The 24822-nt window shown below is 44.1% G+C and overlaps 1 protein-coding gene across 2 annotated transcripts in view; it reads right to left on the bottom strand.

Moving 5' to 3' along the window:
• Positions 1–24822, bottom strand: part of LOC147428991 (2-dehydro-3-deoxyphosphooctonate aldolase 1-like) — a 173157-nt gene that overhangs the window by 9673 nt on the left and 138662 nt on the right. For both annotated transcript variants that reach the window (XM_086495373.1, XM_086495374.1), the window contains exons 7-8: positions 24043–24127; positions 23895–23953 (exon numbers count right to left, since the gene is read on the bottom strand). In XM_086495373.1, coding sequence (XP_086351499.1) covers positions 23895–23953; positions 24043–24127 — 144 coding nt within the window. The remainder of the gene's footprint in view (positions 1–23894; positions 23954–24042; positions 24128–24822) is intronic.

The following is a 24822-nucleotide window of genomic DNA, read 5'->3' on the forward strand; positions in this document are numbered from 1 at the left end:
CCAAATGACGCTGCATCCCCTCTGGAGAGTCAGAAATCAGCACAATATCATCAGCATATAGTAACAGCGGAATCCATGTCCCTGCTAGTTGAGCCCCCCTATCCCCCTGATGCTCTACATAGAAAACTCATCCACATACATCCCAAAAAGAGTTGGGGATAGGGGGCATCCCTGCTTTACTCCAATAGTGGAGAGGACCATGTTAGACATTCCCTCAGTGGTGCGTACCCGCCCCATCACTGTCCTGTATAGAGCCAGAATCCCCCAAATCAGCTCTGTAGGCACACCCATGTCCTGTAATCTGCATATAAGTCTGGCTCTCGGCATTGTGTCGAAGGCTTTGCGGAAATCCACAAAGCTACAATAGATCCTCTTGCCATGGTGTCTACCCTCCTCAATAATAGCTCTGAGTGTCAGAATCTGGTCAAGAGTGGAGAAACCTCTCCTGAAACCTCCTTGCCCTGGTGCTCTTATGCCCTCTCGCTCTGCCCATCTACTCAGCTCCTGTTCAAGAATGGATGCATACAGCCTAGCTAGTGTGTGACCAACCATGATGGTGCGATAATTCCCGGGAATCATGGGATCTCCTGACTTGAAAATAGGCACAATCGTGGACATACTCCAAGTCTCGGGGAAGCCTTCATACATGGCTTGATTAAACATCATAGCGAGGAGCTCTGCAAGCATATCTCTGGCATGTATGAAGTGCTCTGCTACCAGACCATCATGATCATGTGCTCTCCTTGTCTTCATCTGTCAATAGCTTTCCTTACCCTCTCGGCAGTAAAGAAAGAACATGTCTTCGGGCATGTCTCTAGTGGGTCTAGCAGAGGTGGTTGTCTTGATACTGTGTAGAGAGATGTGGCATATTCCCCCCATGTCTCAGTGGAGGTGACCGCTGGTGGTGGTGAATGTTCGTGAAATAGCCTCCACGCCTGAGTCTTGACTTATAAATAACTGATACAAATCTTGCTCTAGTTGGGATAAGTAAGCCCTTTTCTTTCGTCGCACTAGGCAGCGAAAGATAATCCGTGACTGTCTATGCACGGTAATACCCATGAGCACTTCCCTCTGTAACTTGATCCTCATCTCTCTACATTCCTCATCATATCAACTGTTCTGGGACATTTTTCCAGATCGTCTCTGTGTAGGCTGGCTGTGGGGGTATGCTTCTGATGCTGCATCATGTAGCGTCTCTGTCAATATTTGAGTGAGTTCATCTAGTGGCCGTCCTCGCTCCTGGGTGCATAGCTTCCTGTATATCTCATCCATATACACAGAGTCCGTCTCCCTCATGAAGGTATACCGGACGTGTGTAGGGACCTCTCCTAATGAAGCTGTGCTGAACTGAAACGTCACGGTGAAGGACAAGATAGCATGATCAACTGCCACTCCAATTGGCCTATTGCCCACCATGAAATCTTGAAAGAATGGAATGAGACTTGCCTGGGCCATAACATAATCCACTGTGCTGGCACCATGTTGGTGTGGAAAGCAAGTAAAACCTCCAGCTGTCGAAAATCTTTGTAGGCCATTCAAAATGGCCAATCTATGTGCGGTTCCCATATCTATCAAGTATCTGCCATATTCCGTGTATCATCTTGTGATAATTTGGATAGACCCATCTCTGTAACGTCCAGCTCCCTAAGCATTTCCTCGGAGGTATCATAAAATATTGTCTGGTGGTGGGCAGTCCTAGCATTAAAATCCCCTAGTATGATAATGTCACCATCCTTAGAAAACTCCCATATGTCATTATCCAAAATAGCAAAGGGGTATTGTCCCCTATGTGATGCATATACTGACGTACTAGGAGGAAAGTAACAGATAGCAATGTAGAGGTATTTGCCCGTCTTTGCCCTAAGCCTCACCCACATGTACCTAGCATGCTCATCCTTGCGCGCTATATATATCAATGGCTGCAACTCCTCCCTGAATAGAACTGCCACTCCCCTTGAGCCTCGTCCTCGGTGTTCCGACCTGGTCTCTTGTTTGCAAGCTGTCTCCCATCTATACCCGCTCACATGTGGCATGGATTGCCCAGGGGCTTGATGCGTCTCAGAGTAAAAGATGATGTCTCTCCCTGTGAAGCTCTCCTCAAAGGTCCCTACATCAAGACGAAGTGACCCGTTACAATTCCAGGTTGCCATCTTTAGTGTGGTCCCATAGGTCTCGCACCGTCATGCGGGACGTCGCTCCAATATCACCACCTTTCCATCTCTGTAAAAAGCAAACTTCCCCTTTTCCCTTGCTGCTCTAATTTCCGGCATTACTTCTTGCATATGAGCAATTTGCGAGAGGGTGAGGTCATCTCCAAGAAAGATGCCAGTCTTCTTTAGGGTCGGTCTCTTCTTCAGGAAGTCCTTCGCTTCCATGGAGGGGAAGAGGAGAATGAGTGCCCTTTCCTTCGAGGTTTCTCCATTGCTCCCGCTTTTCTTTGTGCCCACTCTCCAGGCCCTCGTATGCGTCTGCTCGTTGACCCCCACCAAAATCATGAGTTCTTTCACCTCTTCCCCCACATTATCTTGGTCTTTGAGGCCACATATCCTTACGTGTAAGGCCCGCACACGTCTCCTTTGCTCCTCTTCTAGTGTCAAGTTGATGATGGTTGGTGTGGGGGTAGGGGTTATTTCCTTGCCTTTCCCTTTCTTGACAATCTCGATCCATTTTTCGGCCAAAGTGACCTATGAGACCAGAAAGTTACAATATGGTGGATTTGATACAAAGTCAGAGTAGGTGTCTGCACACTTAGGGGTGACATTCATTGGCTCAATGGAAAAGCTTTCCACAAGACTGGAAGTGCAGGTGAGAGTGGCTAGAGGTTATGCAGCGTTGACTATACTTGGGAAGAAAAAAAGGTATGAAAAATAGATTAACATGCCAAGATGGCCCATGGCGCCAATGGCCTTGTGCAATTCCACTCTAAAGATGCATCTATTGCGAGGTAGATTGGTGGATCCGCAAGTAGAGGTTGTTGGGAGTCAAGGCTCTGACACTTACATAGTCTGTGAGAGCTCTCTGTGTCAGTATGACAGGGCTGCTCTCCTGAGCCCTATCCCTCAAGAGAATGCCTCTATGACGCATTAAGCTCAACCAGAAAGAGCCCAAGGAACCTCTGGTCCTCCAAGCTCCTGATCCGAGACAGTGATCTAAGCATTCACAAAAAGGCAGTGTCAACTCCCTTGGATCTCATAGAAAACTGTACAGAGGCATATTTAGTGCTCCACCCCCTAATGGATATCTGGCATATTTTTTCTGCTTGTGATATACTCTCAAATCTACTCGTCTCCAACCCACAAGTTTTTTTAGAAGGTATGCAATAGTCCAATGGCCAATCCTGATACCATGTGAGAGATATGTTTCAATTTACATAGGACAATATAGATTTGTCTGCAAAGATGTGTAGAAAATGGCTCTTGTGAGTACCATTTTTGTGTGTATTGTTGTGCACAGAGGAGACCGCATTTGATTTGCTGTATTGTGTCGCATTTAAAGTAAAGGATAACTTATGTGACTCTTAGGGCATAATTCATGTCTTCTCTACAACCACAATAACCATCAAAATAATTCAATTTACATATCTGCAACTAAGGTTGAGAGTGCGCAATCAAGGTTGCAATCAAAAGGCCGGAGTGCATGAATCCCCAAGCCATGTAAAGCCAGTTGCATGTACATTTGAGCATATCAGCACTAGGCGTCTCCTCGTCAGCGAGTTGCCTGGACAGATGAGTGCTGATTTGGGATATCTCTGTACGTATAGTGTCCCTAGCCAATGGAGAAAGTCACTGCTCAGCCCCCATCTCTGCCCTAACAATGTCATACAAAACCTTGATTTACATCAATTGTCTATATGATCATCAGGACTCATCACAAAAACAGCCTCTTAATATGCTGCCATTGTAGCCAGTCTAAAGGGATGGTCGCAGAGGCAGTACACAATCACTTGGAGGACCAGTCACTTTAGCGGATCACGACCCGAGAGAACCGTCACTTGGTGGACCAGTCCTACACTGTCAGAGCTGCCTTGAATCCTGTCATACTGGCCGTGGAGCATGTGTATGAGCTCTGACTAAAAAGCATGCACTGTCACTACTAGAGGCTCAGGTCTGTCCTCGATCACTCTAAAGCGGCGGGCCTCCCATACAAACCACTGACCAAGGCTGTTGATCAGCTCCCATCTGAGGTCTCTCTCGTGTGTCCAAGCTGTTGCCAAGAAGTCAGGCATTGTGCACCACTGAGGTCAACCTGCACGAACTGAATCCCAAGGCTGTCATGCTCTGTATCATATCCAACGGCACGCCCCAAACATGCTGACCATGCAATGGCCCCCCAGGTGGAAGGCATCTCTGGCAAGAGGGATGCCATCTCAAGTATCCTGAGCCAAATGTGCTGGGCTAGTGGGCAATTCCAACAAGGGTGTCCACATCGAGGGCAAGCTGAGGGGTGTCCACCATATGCAAGCCAAACTCCCACTGCAGTCCGTCTGTGTGCTACCAGCATGCTAACGGAACTTGAGCCTAAATCTTGACCAGGCAACCTTGGTGTGTGCGAGCTGTCCCTCTCTGCCAGACCAAGTTCCTACTGAGCCGCTGAATCTGGTCCATGCAGGAGTGATATACCGCATCGTCACCAAAAGCACTTGGTTGGCTACCACAATGCGTCCTGCCAAAGATAAGAGCTGCCACCTCGCTGCCTCAGACCGTAGTGTGACTGCCTCCTATCCTGTAAGTCCCCCCAAATACACCAATGCTACACAGCAGGCAGGGCCTCTATAATAGAAGCCAAAACAACTCTGCCTGAGCACTTGCATGGTCAGGTGCGTAGACATTCCACAAGCCAATCAACTCGCCCTGAAAACACAGTGAGCCATTGGGTCCTGCCAGGTACAATAACCCTTCTGTCCACAATGCCTCAAGGAGTCCACAACTGAGATACCTTCCTGGGAACCCCCAGTGTGCCAAAGCCAACAGACCAATATGTCTCACACCGCCTACCAAGTAATTGACTACAACTTTTCACACAAGTGGTGCTCCTGAACAATCAAAATATCGTTGCATCCACATACTAAGATTTGCTACAACTCTTGTCTAAAGAGACCCTGATAGCGCAGAAACTATGGTCCATCGAGTCCCTCAATATTCTACGAGGCTTGGAGACAAGCCTCACCGTGGAAGCAGGGAAAACACGCAATCTTCATCAAAGGTTTGGATAGGGAATAATCCACATCCAAATACCTACGAGGCTCCGAAAGACTAGTGTGGCAAGACAGTTGTCGAATCACGGACCGCCGATATCTACTGGCAACCCCCCATTGCCTTGGCCTCAAGCCAAAAGTCCTAATAAACAAAAACATAACAAGGGGCACTCAATGGATCGACAGTCAAGCGCAAAGCAAGGTGTCTCCAACCTAAGCCATTGGAGCTTACAGTGCAAAGCGTGCTAATAGCCAAAAGGTCTGTAACAAATCAATCATCCCCAAGTCGCTCAAGTGATGGGAGAACTCCAAGACCTAAGTCTCGATATAGCTGGAGACAATATCCATCGACTATTTCTGTTGATCTCTCCCATGACACAAGGGAAAAGAGAAGTCAACTCTAGAGTCAATGGCCTCATCCCCGTGAGCTGGAACAAGAAAGGTGAGAAATCTGGAGTGACATCTGCCTCTGTATCACCCAAAAACCATGTGAAGAAGTAATCAAATCTCCCCCCTTGAAGCTCATGTCAAAAGCTACTAGCCCACCGGGTACTGCCGAGATGGGAGAGATTTGAATCTGAATCTCTCGAGGAGTCGCATCTCGAGGGGGGAGGCTTGGGATAGAGCCCCTCTCAACGAGTGTTGTGCACAAAAAGTAGCGAAGATAATGTGTCGTGCTCTCTACAGTGGGTGCTCCTCAGTGAAATGTGCGTGAAATCTCACTCCAACAGAATGAAAATGCGCACGCCTCCTTCAGTTGTTCCTGCCCCTCAACCTCCTGCGGTTTGGCCCAAAGGTGCTTCACCTTCTACTTCGACAGCTGGGGCAAATAAAGGAAAAGCAAAGCAATCCCAATTGAACACACTTCCTGTTTCTTTGAATGCAAAAGAGGCAGGCAAAGAACAAGCTTCATGCTCTCAGGCTTGGATGGTGCCTAAGAAATCTGTTAATGCCCGCCCCTTGGCATCTTCTCGCAATTATGTGCCCCCCTTTGAAAAATGTTGTTCAGAAAAAGCTTCCTTGCAATGACAACACTTATTTGGCTGATGCATGGGATAAGGTTGTCCACTCTTGCAAGGAAGTGGTGAGAAGGGAAGCCCCAGCATCGCAGCGTAGGGAGTTACTCTCTTGAATCCTTTTGGACCTGGTTGTGTTACATCTTCTCACGTACCCACTGCAGATGATGATGTGCCTATGGGCACTTCTACCTAAGTCTCCTTTTCCTTGGCTCGTCGCTCCCTGTATATATTGTACAGGATGCATAGTTCTTTGAATTGCATTTCCTATAATGTGCGTGGGTTATGCAATCACGATAAGTGGCGGCTTACTTGGCACTATGTACATACATGCAAGACAGACATTGTTGTTCTTCAAGAGCATAACCAGCATCATTTGCCGGTCAAACTTCTTACTTTGCGGGTTATTGGGTTGCCTACGTAGGATCTGCAGGGTTTTCTGCAGTGCTTATGATTGTTAGACATGAGCTACTCTCGACTTTGGTTTTCAATGACTCAAATGGGAGATGGATGGTTGTTCAGTGTATTGTTAATGGGGAAAGTCTTTGAATTTGGCGGTCTATATGCTTTCACAGCTTCTGCTGATAGGGGACGGTTGTGGAGTGCTCTTTCCTCATATGTTGGCGTCCAATGCATTTCTTTGTGGGGATTTTAATAATGCGCCAAATCCTCCAAAGGTGGGGCCTCATCACAACATGCCACGTGGCATAGGGAAGGGGGCAAAGGGGTTTTTTTTGGGTGGGGGGGGGGGGGTGTGTGTAAAACCCATGTGGCATGCAATGAGGATTTTTGAGCTATATACACTGGAGGATGACTCCGTCATAGAGCATCACAAAAGAGGGAGAGAGAGCTCTCTCCTCTCACCATGGAGGCCTATCGCCTTGTTCACAAGTATGCATACTTGGGCGCTGCTATGACGGCAAGAGGTGCTCCGAGCAGCTCTACCGGCATCAATGGCGCTGCAATGGAGGTTGCTGGCCGATTTCTTGCCTTGGTTCTCACACCAGCATGCCCTATCTTATGCTTGACAAAGGGATGCCTTCACATGGGGCGGCTCCAATAGTGACCTTGCTAGTGGGCGTGCCGGTATGGTTGGTAAGTGTTGGTGGCTCACATGGAAGGTGGTTGGACTTGAGAAGGGGGCTCACACACTACTGATCACTTTCACATGCTTCATGTGGAACGACAATCATGGGACCATTTTATGCTCGATTGTCAAGCATTGGATTTGTGGCCTCTTTTGCATGCGGATGATCCAAGCTTCACATTTCAGCATAATGCTCGAGCTATGTATCGTGCTTGACTAGACTGTTGGTATCTTTGCAATATGCAGCAGTATGATGACTTTGTATGTGACATGAGGATTGATTATACTCTTTGTCTTTCGGATCATGCTCCTGTATGCTTGAAGCTACATTTTGGCTCCTTTGTTACCAATGACTCCCTACCCAAGAAGCGACTTTTGCATGTGAGCAATGCTTATCTTAAGCATGATCAATTTGGCACTATGATTGAGGATGTCATTCCTCCTTTGTCATCCCAAATGCTCCTTGATATGGACAAAGCTTGGTTTCGATTTGTTATGCGGGTTCAATGTGTCATCCAAGACTATGGCAAGTCTTACTTGTCGGAAATGAGAGGGAAAGTTATGCAGGCAAAGGATACCTGTCATAAATTGATGCAATTCGCCAACACCTCCTCTCTTGATGAGACTCAGGTGGTTGAGTTGTTATCTGCTCGCACTTTGTTATGGCATAATGATGAGAGGAAACTGGCTGAATGGCCGCCAACAAGCTCTTACAGACAAAGGTTACGTTTCTAAGCAATTCTTCCAACATTTACATCATTCTAGGCAATCTCAAGCTATTAAGAGAATCAAACTTCCATCGGGGGAGTGGACCTCCTCCGTATGGAAGCTGGCTCAGATTCTGCAGTCTCATTATGGCAAGATCTTTGAGACTCCTTTACGTCCCACACAGGAAGCTTGCCAAGCATGTCGCTTGTTTCTTTCTCATGTTACTCCCATTCTTTCGATACAGCAGGCTCAAGACTTGGAGGTTGCTTTTTCTGAGTCGGAATTGTATGCCATCTTGCTTGATTTGGGCCGTTGGAAAGCTCCTAGTTAGGATGGTCCTATTGTGGAATTTTTCTTGTCTTTTTGCGATGACTTGAAGTTGCCACTGCTGATAATGATGAATACGGCCTGGGAGCAGCAACAATTTCCCTCCTCCTGGAAAGAAGCTTCCTCAAGTTGATACCTAAGCAAGCACTATGGAATTGGAGCTGATCTCTTTCAGATAGCTGATTCCAGTGTTAGAATTTACAGCTACTGGTAAGTCATTAGTTCAGTCAGAGAAACTGGGATATAAGGTGAAAACTGGACTGAAATAGTTAACTGAACTGAAATAGTATACTGGAATGAGAAATAGACTGGACGACTGGAAAAGTGTTTACAATTTCAGATTCAAACTCATAGTTCATGAATAACCAGTACAAGGTATATCAGACTGAAGCTCAATTGACTACAATAGTTATGATTACAAAGTGGAGTTATAGGTGAAGAGATTGTAGCTCAGGAACTGCTTAGGAAGCTAAAACCAAGAAGACTAAGAAGTGAGAAGCCAAAAGACAAGCCGCCCGATCACAATGTAATGGGTCTTATTTATAGCTTCTACGAGTTATTGTAGTAATTGTCGTGGAAATTAGCTGTGTGACCAATCCATTGTCCGGCTTCCAAGAGATAGTTTCCACCTGCTGGAACCGTCTTCGCCTTCTACATCCTTCCCTCCAATTCTTGAATTTTGGTATAACTCCAAAATTTCTGAAAAATCCACTGCCTGATTCTAAATGGTGTTGAGGAATCCGTTTGGGTTTCTGGTTGAGTGCCAAATTCTAAACCCTAAACCCATTTGTTTGTTTGGTGAGTTGGCCGATGTTCCTCATGATAGTACCGCTCTGAAGCTACTAGCTCTACTGGTATTGCTAGCTTTATGCCATATTTCATGCTTGTTGAGTGCTTGACACTCCTATAATTGTAACTCCAAGGGTGTCCAGCCAAAGAAATTCCAACGCCTTCACTGGGAAAATCCACCGTTTGATTCTGAGATGGAACTACCCAAGATCCTTCCACTCAACCCGCTTCCTCTTGCCCTTCTTCTGTGCTAGTGCTTCAGAAGTTCCGGTGCCAGCATTGTCCTTCTGGATAAGTCAATAAATGGCCTCTTGCTCAAGCTGATCCCGCCTTGCTGTGGACATTTCCAATTCATAAGGTGTGAGAGGATTATATGTTTTGGTGTCGGGATCATACAGCGTACGTCTACCCTTTGTCAAACGGCATCAGGCCAATTTATGACTGCGAAGCTGTGTGGATTCATCCTTCTGGGAGAGGCTGATTTGTTTTAATCCTAGCTTCAAAAGAGTATCTCAACCATTTCTTTGTGGCCCCAAACCTGGTTTAACCGTAATATCCTTTTCAGGAATTTTAGAGGACTCCGCAGTGAGTTGAAGTAGCTGATTTGTGATCTTGGTAAGACCTTTGAGCTGGATTTTCCATTGTCCCATACAAAGCTTGATCCTTTACATTTCTTCTTGCAGCTCTGAGACATCATTTAATTGAAGAGCATCATTGATCAGCGTTTGCCAGGTTTTCCATTCTACAGTGGCCTGCTCATACCAATCTTGAAGATCACCAATGACGTTATAGTATGTGAGCTGGTCCATTGGTTCTAGATGTTGAGGATACAAGGCTAGGAAAAACCTAGGCAACTCAGTTTCCTTAGCAGACAAGGCATATAGAAGAACTGGGGAATCAGGTACAAATTCTAAAAAATTTAGAAAAACTGGTTCTCCTGCTGCATCATCTTCTTGGTGATTCTAACCAGCTGGAACAATCTTCGGAGAGCAGTTGCCTGTGCCCCTACTGTCATTTGAGTTTGTGCTCCCTTACTGCTGGAAGCTCGATCTTCAATCATAGCTTGTACCCTCTGGTCGAGAACTCCTTTGGCAATTTGCATTTGCAGTAGGACTTCTTTCAGTTGATTTCTGACCTCTTTCATACACTTGTATGTGGGCCTATTCACAAGCAGGAGCTCTAATTCAATGGCTAAGGAATGACAGTCTGCAATAGACTTCCATTGCCAGTGTGTATTTACCAGCTTATCATCAAAAGTTAGTGCCCATTCAGGTACTCTCTCTAGCAACTAAATTCTGCTACGATGCTCCGGCAGTTGGCACACCTCCTGATCATGGAAAGTGGTTGATTTCCAATGCTGGACCATTTCTCTAGCGCCGACATATAGCCTTTGAAAACGTTCCAAATCAGAAAGAAGAACATCATTCTCTAAATACATCTTGGTTATTAGAGCTTGCTGATGTCTTAGCCTTTTGTTCACTGTGATGAGCTGCAATGAATGTTGCTCATCACCTTTCATAATTTCAGTCACAGCTTTAGCTTTCCCTTTCTCATCTACACAGTGCTGTGGCTGGTGTACTGGGGAGTCTTAAGTGTTGCCTGTTTGCTAATTTTTAGCCCCTTAATCTCCCGACTGCTGATTCTTATACTGATCTGGCTGGTCCATGTTGGGCTGACTGTCCCCTGTGGTAGCTTATCCACCAGCACCAAGATCCTAGAGGTGGAGATGGAGGAGAGTCATTATCATCATTGTGCCTATCTGCCGGTTCATCCTCCTCCTCTTCATCCTTCTCTTCCGCTTTCTCAAAATCCTCATCAAGGTCATTCTGCTTCTCTATATAGTCCATAATGGCTTGATTTGCCAAAGCACTGTCATACTCAGAAAGTTTATCCTGCAAATCACTTTGCATGGTTTCCATGAGCGCCCTCAGATTATCCATATTGAAGACGACGTTTGTCTTCTGGATTCAAAATATCAGCCAATCATTATATATATATCTTTCTGTTCAAGAGGCTTTCAATGCAGTGCGGCTGGTCAGTAATGAGTTGAATTCAACTCTCTTTATCCATAGCATAGTTTCAAATCTGTCAGCAACTCTCTCAACCTTTGCCTTTTCTTCTCTCAACTGCCTCATCTCAAACTCAATCTTTGTCAGCTTACTTTCCAGCGTCTGAATTATCCTGGTTGAATGATTTTCAAGAACACTATGCCTCAAGGACTGTGCCCCTATATCCTGTTTTAACTTTTCAACTTGTTGCTCACTGTTCCTCAATTCAAGTTGTAAGTTGTCACTTCAACAGTGGACGCTATCATTTGTCCCAAGGCATGGACAATTGTCCAGGATGACTGGATTAGCATTGAGCAACCATCATTGACCGTTGCTGGATCAGAGGCAACTGGCTCATAAACTGTAATAGGAGCCATATATGGTAGTGTGGTATAATTAGGTTTGTGCAGGATTAATCGTCCTTTGAGAGGATGAGTCTACTGTTGTAATTTGTCCTTTTTGGTTAAGGCCAAAGCCCATTCACTGAAAGGGATAGTAGAATTACCGAGTGGGCTAGCAAGCATCAGACCTTTTCCCTTATCGATGTGTGCTGCCAACTGCTGAGCACTGGTCTTGTCAGGCTGGTCTTTTCCAGCACTGGCGGTTGTTGAACTCTACTCAGTTTGTTGGCTAATCCCAACAATAGTCTTTGTTGGAGACTGGTCTGTCTGGCCGGCTGAAGTCTGGTATGTTGGAGATTTTTCAATAGACACAGTTTTGACCTGACTTTCTAGCTGCTTTAAGAGAGCACTGCTCTTAGCCAATGTAGTTTTTGGTCTCTTAGAGCTCCCAGCTTCCAACTGAGTGCTTGGGGTTTCTTCATCAGAGGATAAGTCAACATTGTTAGTCGCTGGGATGGGTTTTTGACTCCACGCCATCCGTACTTGATGCTGAGCATCTGGAGAAGTTGCCCAATAGAGAAACTACTAGACATACCAGGCTTTAAAAACAATACGAGACTTTAGCTTGGCGGTCTGTTGAAGCACATTATGAGACAGAATCTGACATAGGTTGATTGAAGCCTTGGCATCCAATCTTTTTGCCAGTAACATAGCAAACAATTTTCTGAAACATATGTGGGGTTATTCTTCAGACTCACAGCTTCATATCCACAAACCGGTAAGCAATTGGAACATCCAGACCTGCCTACTGGAACCCCTTGCGCACTGGCCTTACGTTTTTTCTTGGCTGCATCATCTTCCTTCAGAGCTACACTTATCTGCTCAGCAGTTGCCACAACTGGCTTCGGCTCATTTGGCATCTTGAATGTATAAGCAATATTGTCCGGAGTTGCTGACACTTTCATTCCATACACCATAGCACTGCCATCATCAGCATTGAAGGAATCAAGAACCTGCCTAATGATGGCTGTGTCGAACTCTATTCTTGTGGCTTGCACAACCACATGCAAATCCCACAGTCGTAGCAACGCTTCTGCTTGCTCAGTAAACACATACCGCTGTATCTTGCTATGGGGAATGAGTGGTAGGGAGGCTTTGATAGAGATGATAAGTGCTTGAGTCTCGTCTATAGTATCCTGCATCTTATCCGACATTTTTCTTCCGCCCATACAAGGTGAACACAATGCCTTTGTGGAGGAAGAAAAAGACTTACCTGAACATTCAAATACGTATCTAGGTGTGTCGGGTAGAGACAAACAACAATCAATTGTTGCTTCTGAAGAAGAAGTCTGTGGTTACAGTGACGAGGCTTTGGAGCTTGGCGATGGCGAATGTGTGACAGCAGGCAAACGTCGCGCAGGAGAGTTATGAGGAAAAATGCTTACTCGCCTAAATGTTATACGCATTTGCGCCATAAAAGCTCCACTACTTACCGTTCCTAGAGTCCTGTGCACCGCAAATGACGTGGCAAACATGCATTGGCTAATACTCTCCATGTTCCGTGAAATGATTACTATTGATGGTCCAATTGGCCCTTTTTCCCATAAAAACTGATACTGGCTCTAACACTTTACAGATTTTGCTACTGACATAGTTTTGTCATACTGAGACTTTTCTGACCCTTGAGCTACCTCTTTGAGTGGCTCTGATATCGGCTATATATGAAACAGGCTTAAAATAACTGATTCTGAATTTTCCTGGTCTTCAGCTCCAAAAATACGAGTTTCACTATTCTCAAAAGTCTCTTTGCCATCTGAATAATATAGCTTGATTTTGGCCCCATTATACACTCTTGGTAGTAGTAACCCAGATAAATCTTTCAGCCTTACTGTACCATTGGAAAATACCCAATCAACTTCATATGGACCAATCCAAGCTATCTTTAAGTTTGGTTTCTTAGGACCCAGTTTAAACTGATAGAGCAGAACCAAATCTCCTTTCTGAAATTCCCTAACTTTAATTCTTTGATCATGCCAATGTTTCCTTCTTTGCTGAACAATTTCCTGTTCCAGCATAGCACGCTGTCTCAACTCATCCAGCTGTGTTAACTCCTTCGGTCTCTGTTTTAGATTGTGATTAAAATCCAATCCATACTCCACTGCCATCCTGAGACTGGGAATTACAAACTCCATATGCACAACAACTTCAGTGCCATATACTATTCTAAATGGTGTTAGTCCAGTGGTGACCTTATAGGCTGTTCTATATGCCCAGAGAGCAGTCTAGAGTTTCAGATCCCATTGGTGTGGCTCCTTCTGCACAATCTTAGTGAGAATGGTCTTGATAATTTTGTTACTGCTCTCTGCTTACCCATTGCATCGAGGATAATATGGTGTTGATTTCCGATGCTTTACTGAGAGAATTTCCATTAAAATGTCTATAGTATCATTTATAAAGTATGTTCCTTGATCAGATACAATCTCTACAGGGCATCCATAACGGCATATGATATTTTTAAATAAGAACCAGTAGTGGACTTCACAGTGTTGTCAGGAGGAGCTTTAGCTTCCACCCATTTGGTGACATAGCAAGTAGCCATCAACATATACCTATTCTTCCTTGGAGTAATTTTCTTGAATGGACCCATAAAATCCAGACCCCATTTCATAAAACTCCTAGTGGCTGAACTGGAGTTAGAGGAGTCATGTATGTTACTTGGGTCTGCCCATCCTCTGACATATATCACATGTTTTACAAAAGCTTCTAACATCAGCTATTAAAGTTTGCCACCATAAACCTGCCTGCAAAATTTTCTTGTAAGTGATATCAATAGAGAAATGTCCTCCAGAATCCCCATTATGTGCCTTTGAAATTACTTGCATTCTACCTTCCATAGGTACACATCTTCTTAGAACTCCATCTACTCCCAGTCTGTAAAGTGATCCGCCAATGATGGTGAACTTCAGACTCTTAATAATCAGCGCCTTCGTTTGATTCTGCGTCCAGTTGTCTGGAAATCCTCCCTTAGAAAGAAACTGATATACATCATACAACTCTGGATCAGTTGTTTCTTCAGCTGTTATCTGAAATAGTTTTGCGTCCACTGGCTCATCTCTTGAAGATACTTTAGAGTAGCCATCCATACTTCTGGACAGGAAATCAACACCACAATGGGCTTTACCAGGCTTATGAAAAATGCGAAACTCAAATTCCATCAAGAACATCATCCATCTTATCAGTCTGCCTTGAATAATGACTTTGTTGATAAAAAATAATAATGCCTGATGATCCACATAAAAATGAAACAGCTTGCCCAGCAAATAGTGTCTAAATTTGGTAGTGCCGAAAACCATTCCTAAGGCTTCTCTTTCAGTAGTGGTGTACCCTTGTTCAGCCTGACTGAATCTTCAATTGACAAAATATACTGGATAATGAGTTCTTTCTTCTGGTTGAGCCAATATTGATCCCATTCTTAGTCCTGAAGCATCTACATGTACATGAAAAATGATATCCCAATTTGGTTGTCGAAGTACTGGTTACTGATAATAGCATTCTTTAAACTCTAAAAACTTTCCTCACATTCAACAGTCCAATTGAACTTGCTGGTCTTCTTTGTGAGTTCATACAAAGGTAATGCCTGGGAAGCAAACTTGTACACAAATCTTCTATAAAAATTGATATATCCCAAGAAAGAACTTAACTCTGATGCATTGTGTGGTGCCTTGGCCTGTTGGACACACTGAATCTTGTCATTGGCCATTTCTATACCATCCTGGACACTACATGTCCCAGTAGCTGTCCTTTCCAGACCAAGAAAATAGATTTGAATGGGTTCAAACAGATTCGCTTTTCCTGACAGTGCTGGAAAACCATTTCCAAAAAAAGTAAATGCTTCTCCTCTGTTGAATATACAGTGAAGTCATCCATGAAGATAGCAAGGAATCGGTGGAGAAATTCACTGAATATTTCCATCATACATCGTTGAAAAGTCGCTGGAACGTTGCAAAAACCAAATGGCATTACCAGATATATGAATGCTCCTCACTCAGTAATGAAGGTCATTTTACTCCGGTCCTCAAGAGCAATCTGTAACTGGCTATAATCACTATAACCATCCATGAAGCTATACATCTCATAACCTGCAATTTCGTCAAGCAGTATGTCCGTAAAGGGTAAGGGAAATGGATCCTTGATGGTCTGAGCATTCAACTTCCGATAATCCACACAGACTCGAAGCTTTCCATTCTTCTTAGGTACCACCACAATGGGAAATAACCAATCACTACTGGCTACTTCAGTAATGAATCCAGCCTTCAGAAGGTTATCAATCTCTTCCTTGACCTTCTTAGCATAATTGGGATTCATTCTGTACCTTTGCAACCGTACTGGTCTGGCATCTGGTTTTAATGGTATTTGATGTTGACATACGTGTGGATCTACTCCCTTGTGGTCAGTATGTTCCCATGCGAACACATCTTTGTAGTGCTGAAACATGTGTCGGGCCTTTTCTTTCATTACTAGATTCAGATGCTTGTTGACTTTGATCATTTTAGGATTTTCCTCTGAACCCAGATTCCATTCCTCTACTTCTTGATCATCTGGAAACAACTAGTTAGGCCCACCACCTTTTCGGTTGGTTGATTCCTCAGCATAATCCCAAGACGGTCCTCTGAGCTCTGAACCGCTATTCTGGTTTTCGGTAACTTCTCCAGAGTGTGCTTGTTCAGAAGCTGCTGGAGTACTGGAATTAACTGGTTCTTCCGGCCTTCCAGTCAACTGAACTGGTCGTTCCCCATAATTCAGTTCAGTGAACTGATCTGAAAATTACCTCTTTTTCTTTTCAGCCTGATCTTTGTCCAGTAAGACTACGTTGAGGTCTATTTCAGCTAGTAGAAAAATATTCATTGTCGCTAGCATCCTCTCAATTTTTCTCACCTTGTACTTTTGGCAAAGCTCTTCTGGTCTCAGCTCCTTTCTCCAGCTCCTAGTGTTATTTGTCTGAATCAGAATTCTGCTATTGGCACCTTGTAGCTGATTGGCATAGTCGTGAACAGCTTGTGCTTCTCGCAACCATGGGCGTCCCAATAGCATTCCATATGCACCTTGCACGTCCAGTACTAGGAAGCTAGTTTTGAACTTTTCTTTGCCTACTCTTATCTGCAGACTCTCTATCATTCCTGTTGCCTGCACCACTCGATGATCTACCATTCGAACTTTGAAAGGTGCTGGTTTCAGGTTTGTGATACCCATTCTTTGCTGAAGGTGTGCCCCCAGGATATTTACTCTTGCTCCTCCATCCAGTACGACACCAGATAGTGGCTCCCACTGTTTTCTAACCTTGTAATCTACCTGGATCACCGGCACTCCATCGTCTTTGACAGCGGCCAAGTCAACTGCTCTTGCTTCCGCCTCAACCTTCCTTCCCTGTCTGATGAATTTCGTTGCTTCAAGCAAAGTTTTTCTAATGTCATCTAGCTCAACTGTGAGTTTTTGAATTCTGTCACAAATTTTGACATGAATTTTCTCCCTCTCATGATCAGAGTTGTTATCAGAACTTGAAGAATCAGAAATTTCCACACAATACTATTCCTTTGTTCCATTGCCTTCAACTCTTATATTAGTCCATAATTCTTCCATCAATCCCTGAACTGTAGCCAACATGGTCTCAGGAATCCTAGATCCTGACTGATCTGGTTGTGCTTTTTCAGAAGACTGGGCTGGTATCTTTTGAATGACCCGAGTATCAGAACTCTCTAGCTGCTTTGGCAGCTTCTTGGCTAAATCCTCTGTGATTTTCGCCGCCAATTCTCTTTGCTCTTGCCATTTATCAACCACCTTTTCTTTACCCTTCGCCTTAAACACCTCTCTCTGCTGAGCCCATTTGCTACCTTCAAGACTGACTGGTTTTGCCGGCTCATCTGGAATTTCCTCAATAACCACCCCTTTACTACGTGTAATTGCTCATACAAGAACTGGCTCTGGGTCCTTCGCCTCAGTAGCCGCAGTAGTAGGTGTTTCTGGACATTGAGCCGCAAAATGCCCATACTTGCCACAAGTATAACAGTTCAGACTTCTATTCTGGAAAGTACCACGACCCTGGCCCCGGCTAGTACCTCCTTGGTATCTGCCACGCCAAGCACCAGTGCCACTGGTACCCGATTTCTCTTCTTGGGGTACACTGGTAGTCTCTGCTCTAATTGGTTCAGCTTTGGTAAATGCCACTACCGATAGATCTTTTCCTTTCTTGAAATGATGAATACGAATGGCACAATTATTCCATAGATGACCATATGCTTTACAATAGGTGCATTGTGGACATTCATAGGAAACATGATCTTTGGATTTACACTTTGAACACCAAGTTTCCATTCTCCTCACTGATTGTTTGGTTTGGCTGATTTCAGCAATCTGCCGGGCCATCTCATCAATTTTTCTAGACCAAGTCCCTTTCTTGGCCTTGTCTTTGCTCTTTTCGCCTGAGCTACTTTTAGAGCTACTGGAGGTGTTACTGGAATCAGAATTCTCAGTGGAAGAGCTACTACCACTAGACCTCCTCTTCTTGTGATTCTTCTCCTTCCTTGCCTGCTGTTCGAGCTTCAGGGCACGCTGCACCAAATCATTAGACTTCTTTGTTGGTGCAGGTACCTCTTGTTCCCTAAGCTTTTTACTGCGGAACCCATTTTAAAAACCATGCTCGCAACCTCTTTTCCGATGGTGGTTCCTGCAGCTGCCTGGTCAGCTCCTTGAATTTCTCAACATAACTTCTGACTGATAATTATCCTTGCTTATCTTATCCAGTTCACAGAGGATATCCTCATCTCCTCTGTTATCTGAATATTTCAGTCGGAAAGCTTTGAGCAGTTTGTTGTATGATCTGAGTTGGCAAGCTGAGTAGTGGTAGTACCGTTTCCTTGTTGCATCCTTCAATGTCTGAGGAAAGTATTTTCCCTAGTCATCTTCATAATATTCTTCAACTCAGCATACTGTTTAGAGGCTTGGATATGAACATCCGGATAATCTTTCTTCCCTCCTTTGAACACTAGAAAAGAAATATTTAATGAAGAGGTATAATCATGTCGATCAACATCGTGTTTGCCTCTTCTAACCTTAGGAACCCAACTCTTTCTTGAAGATTTCTTGTAATGATCTGTATCAGTATCCCAATCAATTTCTTCATTAGTCTCAGTTTTTGTCCCCTCCCTGGCTTTTTTGCTGGAACTGTGGCGACTACCTTAACTACCTTTGGCTCCTTCATCCCTCTGTGTGGTCCGAGAACTCCTGGCCTTGCGTTCTTCCCTCTCAGACCTTCTTCTGGACTATGTTAGTGCAGCGGAATGATTGTTTGCGCTTTGCTCAAGATGAGTGCTCCGAACTGTGCTCAAGGTTCCTTTTAGTTCTTATGGAAGGGAGAGCCTTCCGTTCTTAATGGAAAGTGCTATGATCACAAACAAAGTGAATGGACACTGTGCGTGTAGTGAAAACCAAAAACGCTGGGCTGCCTGCTGGCGTTAGTGAAAACGTTATGCAAATCTGGGACTGCTGCTGGCGATCATGGCTGAAAACGCCAGGCTGTAGAGGTCTTGGCGATGTCAACAGAAAACGCTAGGCTGAGTATCTGCGGCGATGATGGAGACCAAAAACGCCAAGGGTGCTGATGGGGGTTCCTGCTGAGAAGGTGCCTGTGGAGCGGGAAGCTCTTGCTGCCTTTGCTACCAGAAAGTACTAACTTGGGTTTGCTTATATACAAACTTAGCAAAATTGCCCTACCTACTTTTGTTGGGAAGTCACTTGAAAATAATAAGTGAAAATACCAAAAATAGGGAAAATAGACTAAATGCACTGGAAAATTCCCCTGACTGAATCTGATGGATTTTGAAGGGAATACTGATGATCATGCTGTGTGCAACCAGAGGATATGCATCTATGCTAAGTGACTAGGCATGCACGGTCTACGAATAGACTCACAAAAGTGCCAGATCACTGCTAATCCTGACTGGACTGACTGAACCCTGATCATGCTGTAGCTTGTCCACGGACACATAGGGTTGGATGTGTCATGTGACAGACTAACTGAAGTGCTGAGAATCCTTGGCTTCATCAGCATGACTGTGCTCCTCCTAAGCCTCAGTATCACTCACTGGTTCATTCTTAGGATCAAAATCTCTTTCTGATTCCTCAAAGATAGGTCAATGCGGTAGGATGGTTTACGACACCCACGATTTCTAGTCAATGAGCGAACAACTCTAACCACCGTGATAGCCAAAATGGAATTGGAGCTGATCTCTTTTAGATAACTGATTCCAGTGTTAGAATTTACAGCTACTGACAAGTCGTCAGTCTATTCAGAGAAACTGGGATAGAAGGTGAAAACTCGACTGAAATAGTTAACTGAACTGAAATCGTATACTTGAATGAGAAATAGTGTGTACAGTTTCAAATTCAGACTCATAGTTCGTGAATAACCAGTATAAGGTATATCAGACTAAAGCTCAATTGACTACAATAGTTATGATTACAAAGTGGAGTTACAGACGAAGAGATTGTAGCTCAGGAATTGCTTAGGAAGCTAAAACCAAGAAGACTAAGAAGTGAGAAGCCAAAAGACAAGCCGCCCGATTACAATGTAATGGGTCCTATTTATAACTTCTAGGAGAGACTGTAGTAACTACAGTGGTAATTATTGCTGTGTGACCAATCCACTGTCTGGTTTCTAAGAGATAGTTTTCGCCTGTTGGAACTGTCTTCGCCTTCTACACACTATGTGAAGAGTTCTCTCATTGGAGACCAATTATACTCATGCCTATGGTATATAAATTAATGGCTAAAATGATTGTTAATCGTCTCAAGTGCTTTTTGCATGAAGGCCTACATCAATCTCAATTTGGCTTCATTTCGCGCCATCAAATTACTGATAACCTGGCCAATATCATCATAGGCATGGAATATGCAAAATATACGCAACAACATGTATTGGTCATGCAGGTTGACATTGAGAAGGCTTTTGATACTGTTCTTTGGGATTACATTGCAGACGTTATGAAACAATTGGGCTTTGGGCCCAAGATTTCCTGTGTGGTCTTTTTCTTGTATGCAAACAGTTCTTCTGTGGGACTGTTGGATGGTTTTCTCAAAGACCCTTGGCCTCTGGGACGATCAGTACGGCAAGGTTGTCCTTTCAGTGCTTTGCTCTATGCAATCACTATTCACCCCCTGCTTGTGTACCTGGACTTCTTGACTTCTTCTGGTCGATTGCATGGTCTCGCGCTTCCATCTGGGAAGCATTTTATTGGTCAAACCTATGCGGATGACTCCTTGTTTATGCCTCGCAATCACTATGATGATGTGGAACTGATTATGCATACTCTTCACTTGTTTGGATTGGCGGCGGGCCTCAAAGTCAATTTTTGCCAAGTTAATGCCTTTGAATGAGTATGATTCGCATAAGCTATTATGGCCTGGGGAGATTTGTTCCTCCGCATGTCATAGTTCGCCATTTGGGTTATCCGTTGGCCTCGAATGTATCGGCTGCGCGTAAATTGGATTGGGTACTTCAGCGTCTGCATTCGAAGTTGCATTATTGGACATTGTCCACTTGGCCACTACATGTATGTCTCAGGATTGTCGAGTGCATTCTCATGGCCTATGTGCACTTTTTCTCACCCTTGTTATCTTGGTCTCAGTTGCGCTTGCAATCCCTTATGTCTACTTCTGACGCACTTCATTTCACAAAAAAAGGTCTCCGACTTTTGTCTCTGGACAAATTGAGTTCTCCCAAGTGCCTTGGCGAGTTGAATATTTTGGATTTGCGCACTCATGTTCTGGCTCGAGAGCTACGTTGTTACCAATCTTGGTGCAACAACAATAGCCCTAGACACTTATGGTGTCACATATGTGTGAGCATATTGTTACACCATCCTTTGGTCATTGGCAGCCGACATATTGGGAGGTTATTTTTGGGCAGCTTGAAGGTCACATTCCAGGATGCCCCTTTACTTCTTCTCTCATTGTGGACTGGAAGGTTGTCACCTCATATATGCAATAGCATGGTCGCCAACACCTTCTTGGCAATTCCCTTCAATTGGAGAGTTTGCATTGGAGCAAGGCTTTCTCCTCGACTTTGGCTCAACGGTCTCCTCGCCATGCCTATTTTCTTTTGCAGGTGTATCAGGTGGTGGATGATACTGAACATGTTTTCTCATTCCTAATGCGGCATCTCGCTTTCGCTTGGGGCACCATTACTCTTCTCTCTGGCGGGAAATTCAGAGGATGCTTGCTGACTTGAGGCTGGACTGCATTTCTGCTGCCAATGTTTATGCTCTATTACAATCTGATGTATGAATTGTGCGGCATTGTAATCAGCAATGGTCCCTCTCCAAATCAGCCTTGTGGTGGAAGCCAACCTTGGCTCGTATCTGGCAGAACCATCTACCTTTGAAGAAACGTATTTTCTTGTGGCCCTACTTGGTGGGAGTTTTACATGTTGGCAGCTTGTTGCGTGCTCGGCATATTCCGCCTTCTCATTGTCTCAAATGTCGTGATGCTGAGGAGACTGCGCCGCACTTATTGTGGGGCTGTCGCTGCTCCCGGTCCTTCATTCGACAGGTATCGGCTGCTCTTCGATTGCGTTTTCCCTCCGCCATTTTCAACATACGGTTTTGGCTTTTTGGGGAGCTTCAGTCTCTACAGTCTTAGTTTACAATCTTTTTTGGTTGGGTCAGATTTTGGGTTCTGTGGACCATTTGGCACCATCGCAACTCCTCGATGTTTCAAGGCATTGCTGTTGACCGATTTCCCTACTTCAAATTTTTGCTGGGTCAAGCGTTGCATTTTGCCTATGATACTGGGGACATCACTCTTGATGCCTATAGAATTTATTTTGACTGTTTCTAGCCCTTGGAGCCCCATGCTGCTCCGCTTTTTGTATCTTTTCTGCTTGGTGGGTTTTCGTTGCTTTGAGGATATTTACAAAAGAAGTGTGTGTGTGTGTGTGTGTGTGCATATTTTACAAAAAAAAAGAGTGTGTAGGCATATTTGTATATATGGGGCATGGATCTAATCATATTTGTCATTGTTAGGCGCCAACTTTTTACCTTGCTCTACTATGCAATCCATGGCCTTATAAACCTTACATTGGATAAATTTTGCCAATGCAAGGCTTCATACCATCCACCAACAATTTGAGGCTTTGAGTTACTGGATCACTGGAATCACTGGCGAGTTGTGCTTGTCCTGCACGATGCCAATTCCTTTCGTAGGCTGCAGTTGTCACACCCTTCCTCTCTGTCCCTCCCCCATTTTTTATGAACTGGAACGAGTAGAGATGAAGGTCCCACATGAGGAAACATTACAGCTGTCAGAAAGAGACTTTCTTCCCACTCTTTTTTCTCATGGTAAAAAATCCTTCCACACAATTGCAAGTAATGTTAGGGCAAAGTTCTTATGTTGAGTGAGCTGAATCAGGAATGACCCTTTGATGTTCTACACTGTTGAGTGAGCCAGGTTAGGAAAAAGGCCCTAAATATAGGGTGGCCAATTGGGGTGGACAAGTGACATCTCCCTAGGCTTATTCTATGTTTTAGTGTAAAGGCTCTCGAGGAGGCTCATGGCTGTGCTTCCCAGGAATTCTGCTGCGCTTTGATGATTCCTTTGCAAGGGCTTCTACACTGATCTCTACAGATAGCCTTGTTTATGTACGCAGTACAAGATTGGCAGCCACGAGGGATGGACTTGGCACGTGCACCAACATTTGTTGACCTCTTCACAGAAGTTTGCGTTGTAAGAAGTTCAAATATTTTTCCAAGCTTTAAGTTTACTTTCCTTGATGGATGGATACCACTCCTTAGAGCTTGGGAATCTCCTCCACATCGAGTACAATGTTCAACCGCATGACTCCCTAGAGCATGGGTGTATACTAATGCACTTGGAGAAAAGAGACCTTACAGTGAGTGATACAAACCCCTTGGGGCACATGTTCTTCCTGTCATTGACTCGTATATAGGGTTTTCCATTGCAACTCCTCAGGCACATCAATGTCCTGTAACCTCTGAATGTGTTCCACTTATGGCACGGTGTCAAATGCTTTGCAAAAGTCCACAAAACAGTGATATATTCTGCATCCTCATACACATCCCCTCAATCAGGGCTCTTGGGGTGAGTGTATGATTCAAGTTGGTGTAGCGCTTCCCAGGGCATACCAGAAAAGAGAACTTTCAACAAAGAGCTTCAGAAAAAAGAGAAATGGCCAATGAGATACTTAAGAGAAACAAGGCAGTAGTGCTGAGTGTTCTTCTGAGACTAGTTTATTCCAACAATGATGCTAATATTTTTCTAATCTTGAAAGGTAAATGGAGGAAAACAGGAAGAGTGATGAGTCTTTTCACTTACAACAGGGCAATTGGCCTCTCTTAACCATTCCAGATTCCGAGGGTCTACAATTAGATCATCTACAGAAACGTTTTTAGTAAATAAAGTAGCACAAATCAGTAGAATGTTTAGTTACAGTAAGTACGACTTAATGGTCACAAAAACTTACTGTAACCAAACATTGTTCCACGTTCGCATACCATCACATTAGGATTTCCTGCTAATCTGACCTTTTCTGCAGAATTTGCCATTACCTGTACAAAATATGATAAATTTAAGTGACATATCCATATAAGAGGAAGAGTGTAGGTCAAGAGATAAAATTTAGTTTTTACATAGGGACTGAATGAAGCTGGTCTCTAACTAGGAAGCTGGGGTGGTTTAGGACAAGAAATCTGCACAAACTGGAGTTTATAATCCGGAAGAAAGAAACTGGACAGATAAAACCTCATTCCCTTAAGAAAATATCTCCTTGAATATCCAGTGCATTTTCTATATATCCTCATGGATTTAACTCGATAATGCCCTGCTAATTTGGATTTTGACAATCCTCAAAATCCTGGAGTTGCTCTTTGCCAAGCGTAAAGATAATTGTGCTCTCCATTTTCACCAACTCTAAGGCAATGAGAGGGGATCCAACTTAAGAGGTTTCCAATGAGAGTCATCACCGGGTGCTAAAAATGGAATCAAGTAGAGGAGTCTCGCCTTAGATGGCGACTTTCTACTTTATGAGAGAACAGCGAGCGTCCTAAGAGTAAAGGTTTGAGGCACGTTGGATACTCCATAAGTATTATGATTGTCCTTGATCGGGACATAATCATTCCCCATGACAACCAAGAATACATTTTACACAGAGTGAAGATTGGAATGAGAAGAGTTCAACACAGGAGAGTAAGCACTTCAAAACAACAGTTCCCTATTTAAAGTTAGAACCTTCTAGTTAAGTTTG

This window comes from Adiantum capillus-veneris, chromosome 22, assembly GCF_014529385.1.
Source record: "Adiantum capillus-veneris isolate H3 chromosome 22, ASM1452938v2, whole genome shotgun sequence".
Classification (NCBI taxonomy): Eukaryota; Viridiplantae; Streptophyta; class Polypodiopsida; order Polypodiales; family Pteridaceae; genus Adiantum; species Adiantum capillus-veneris.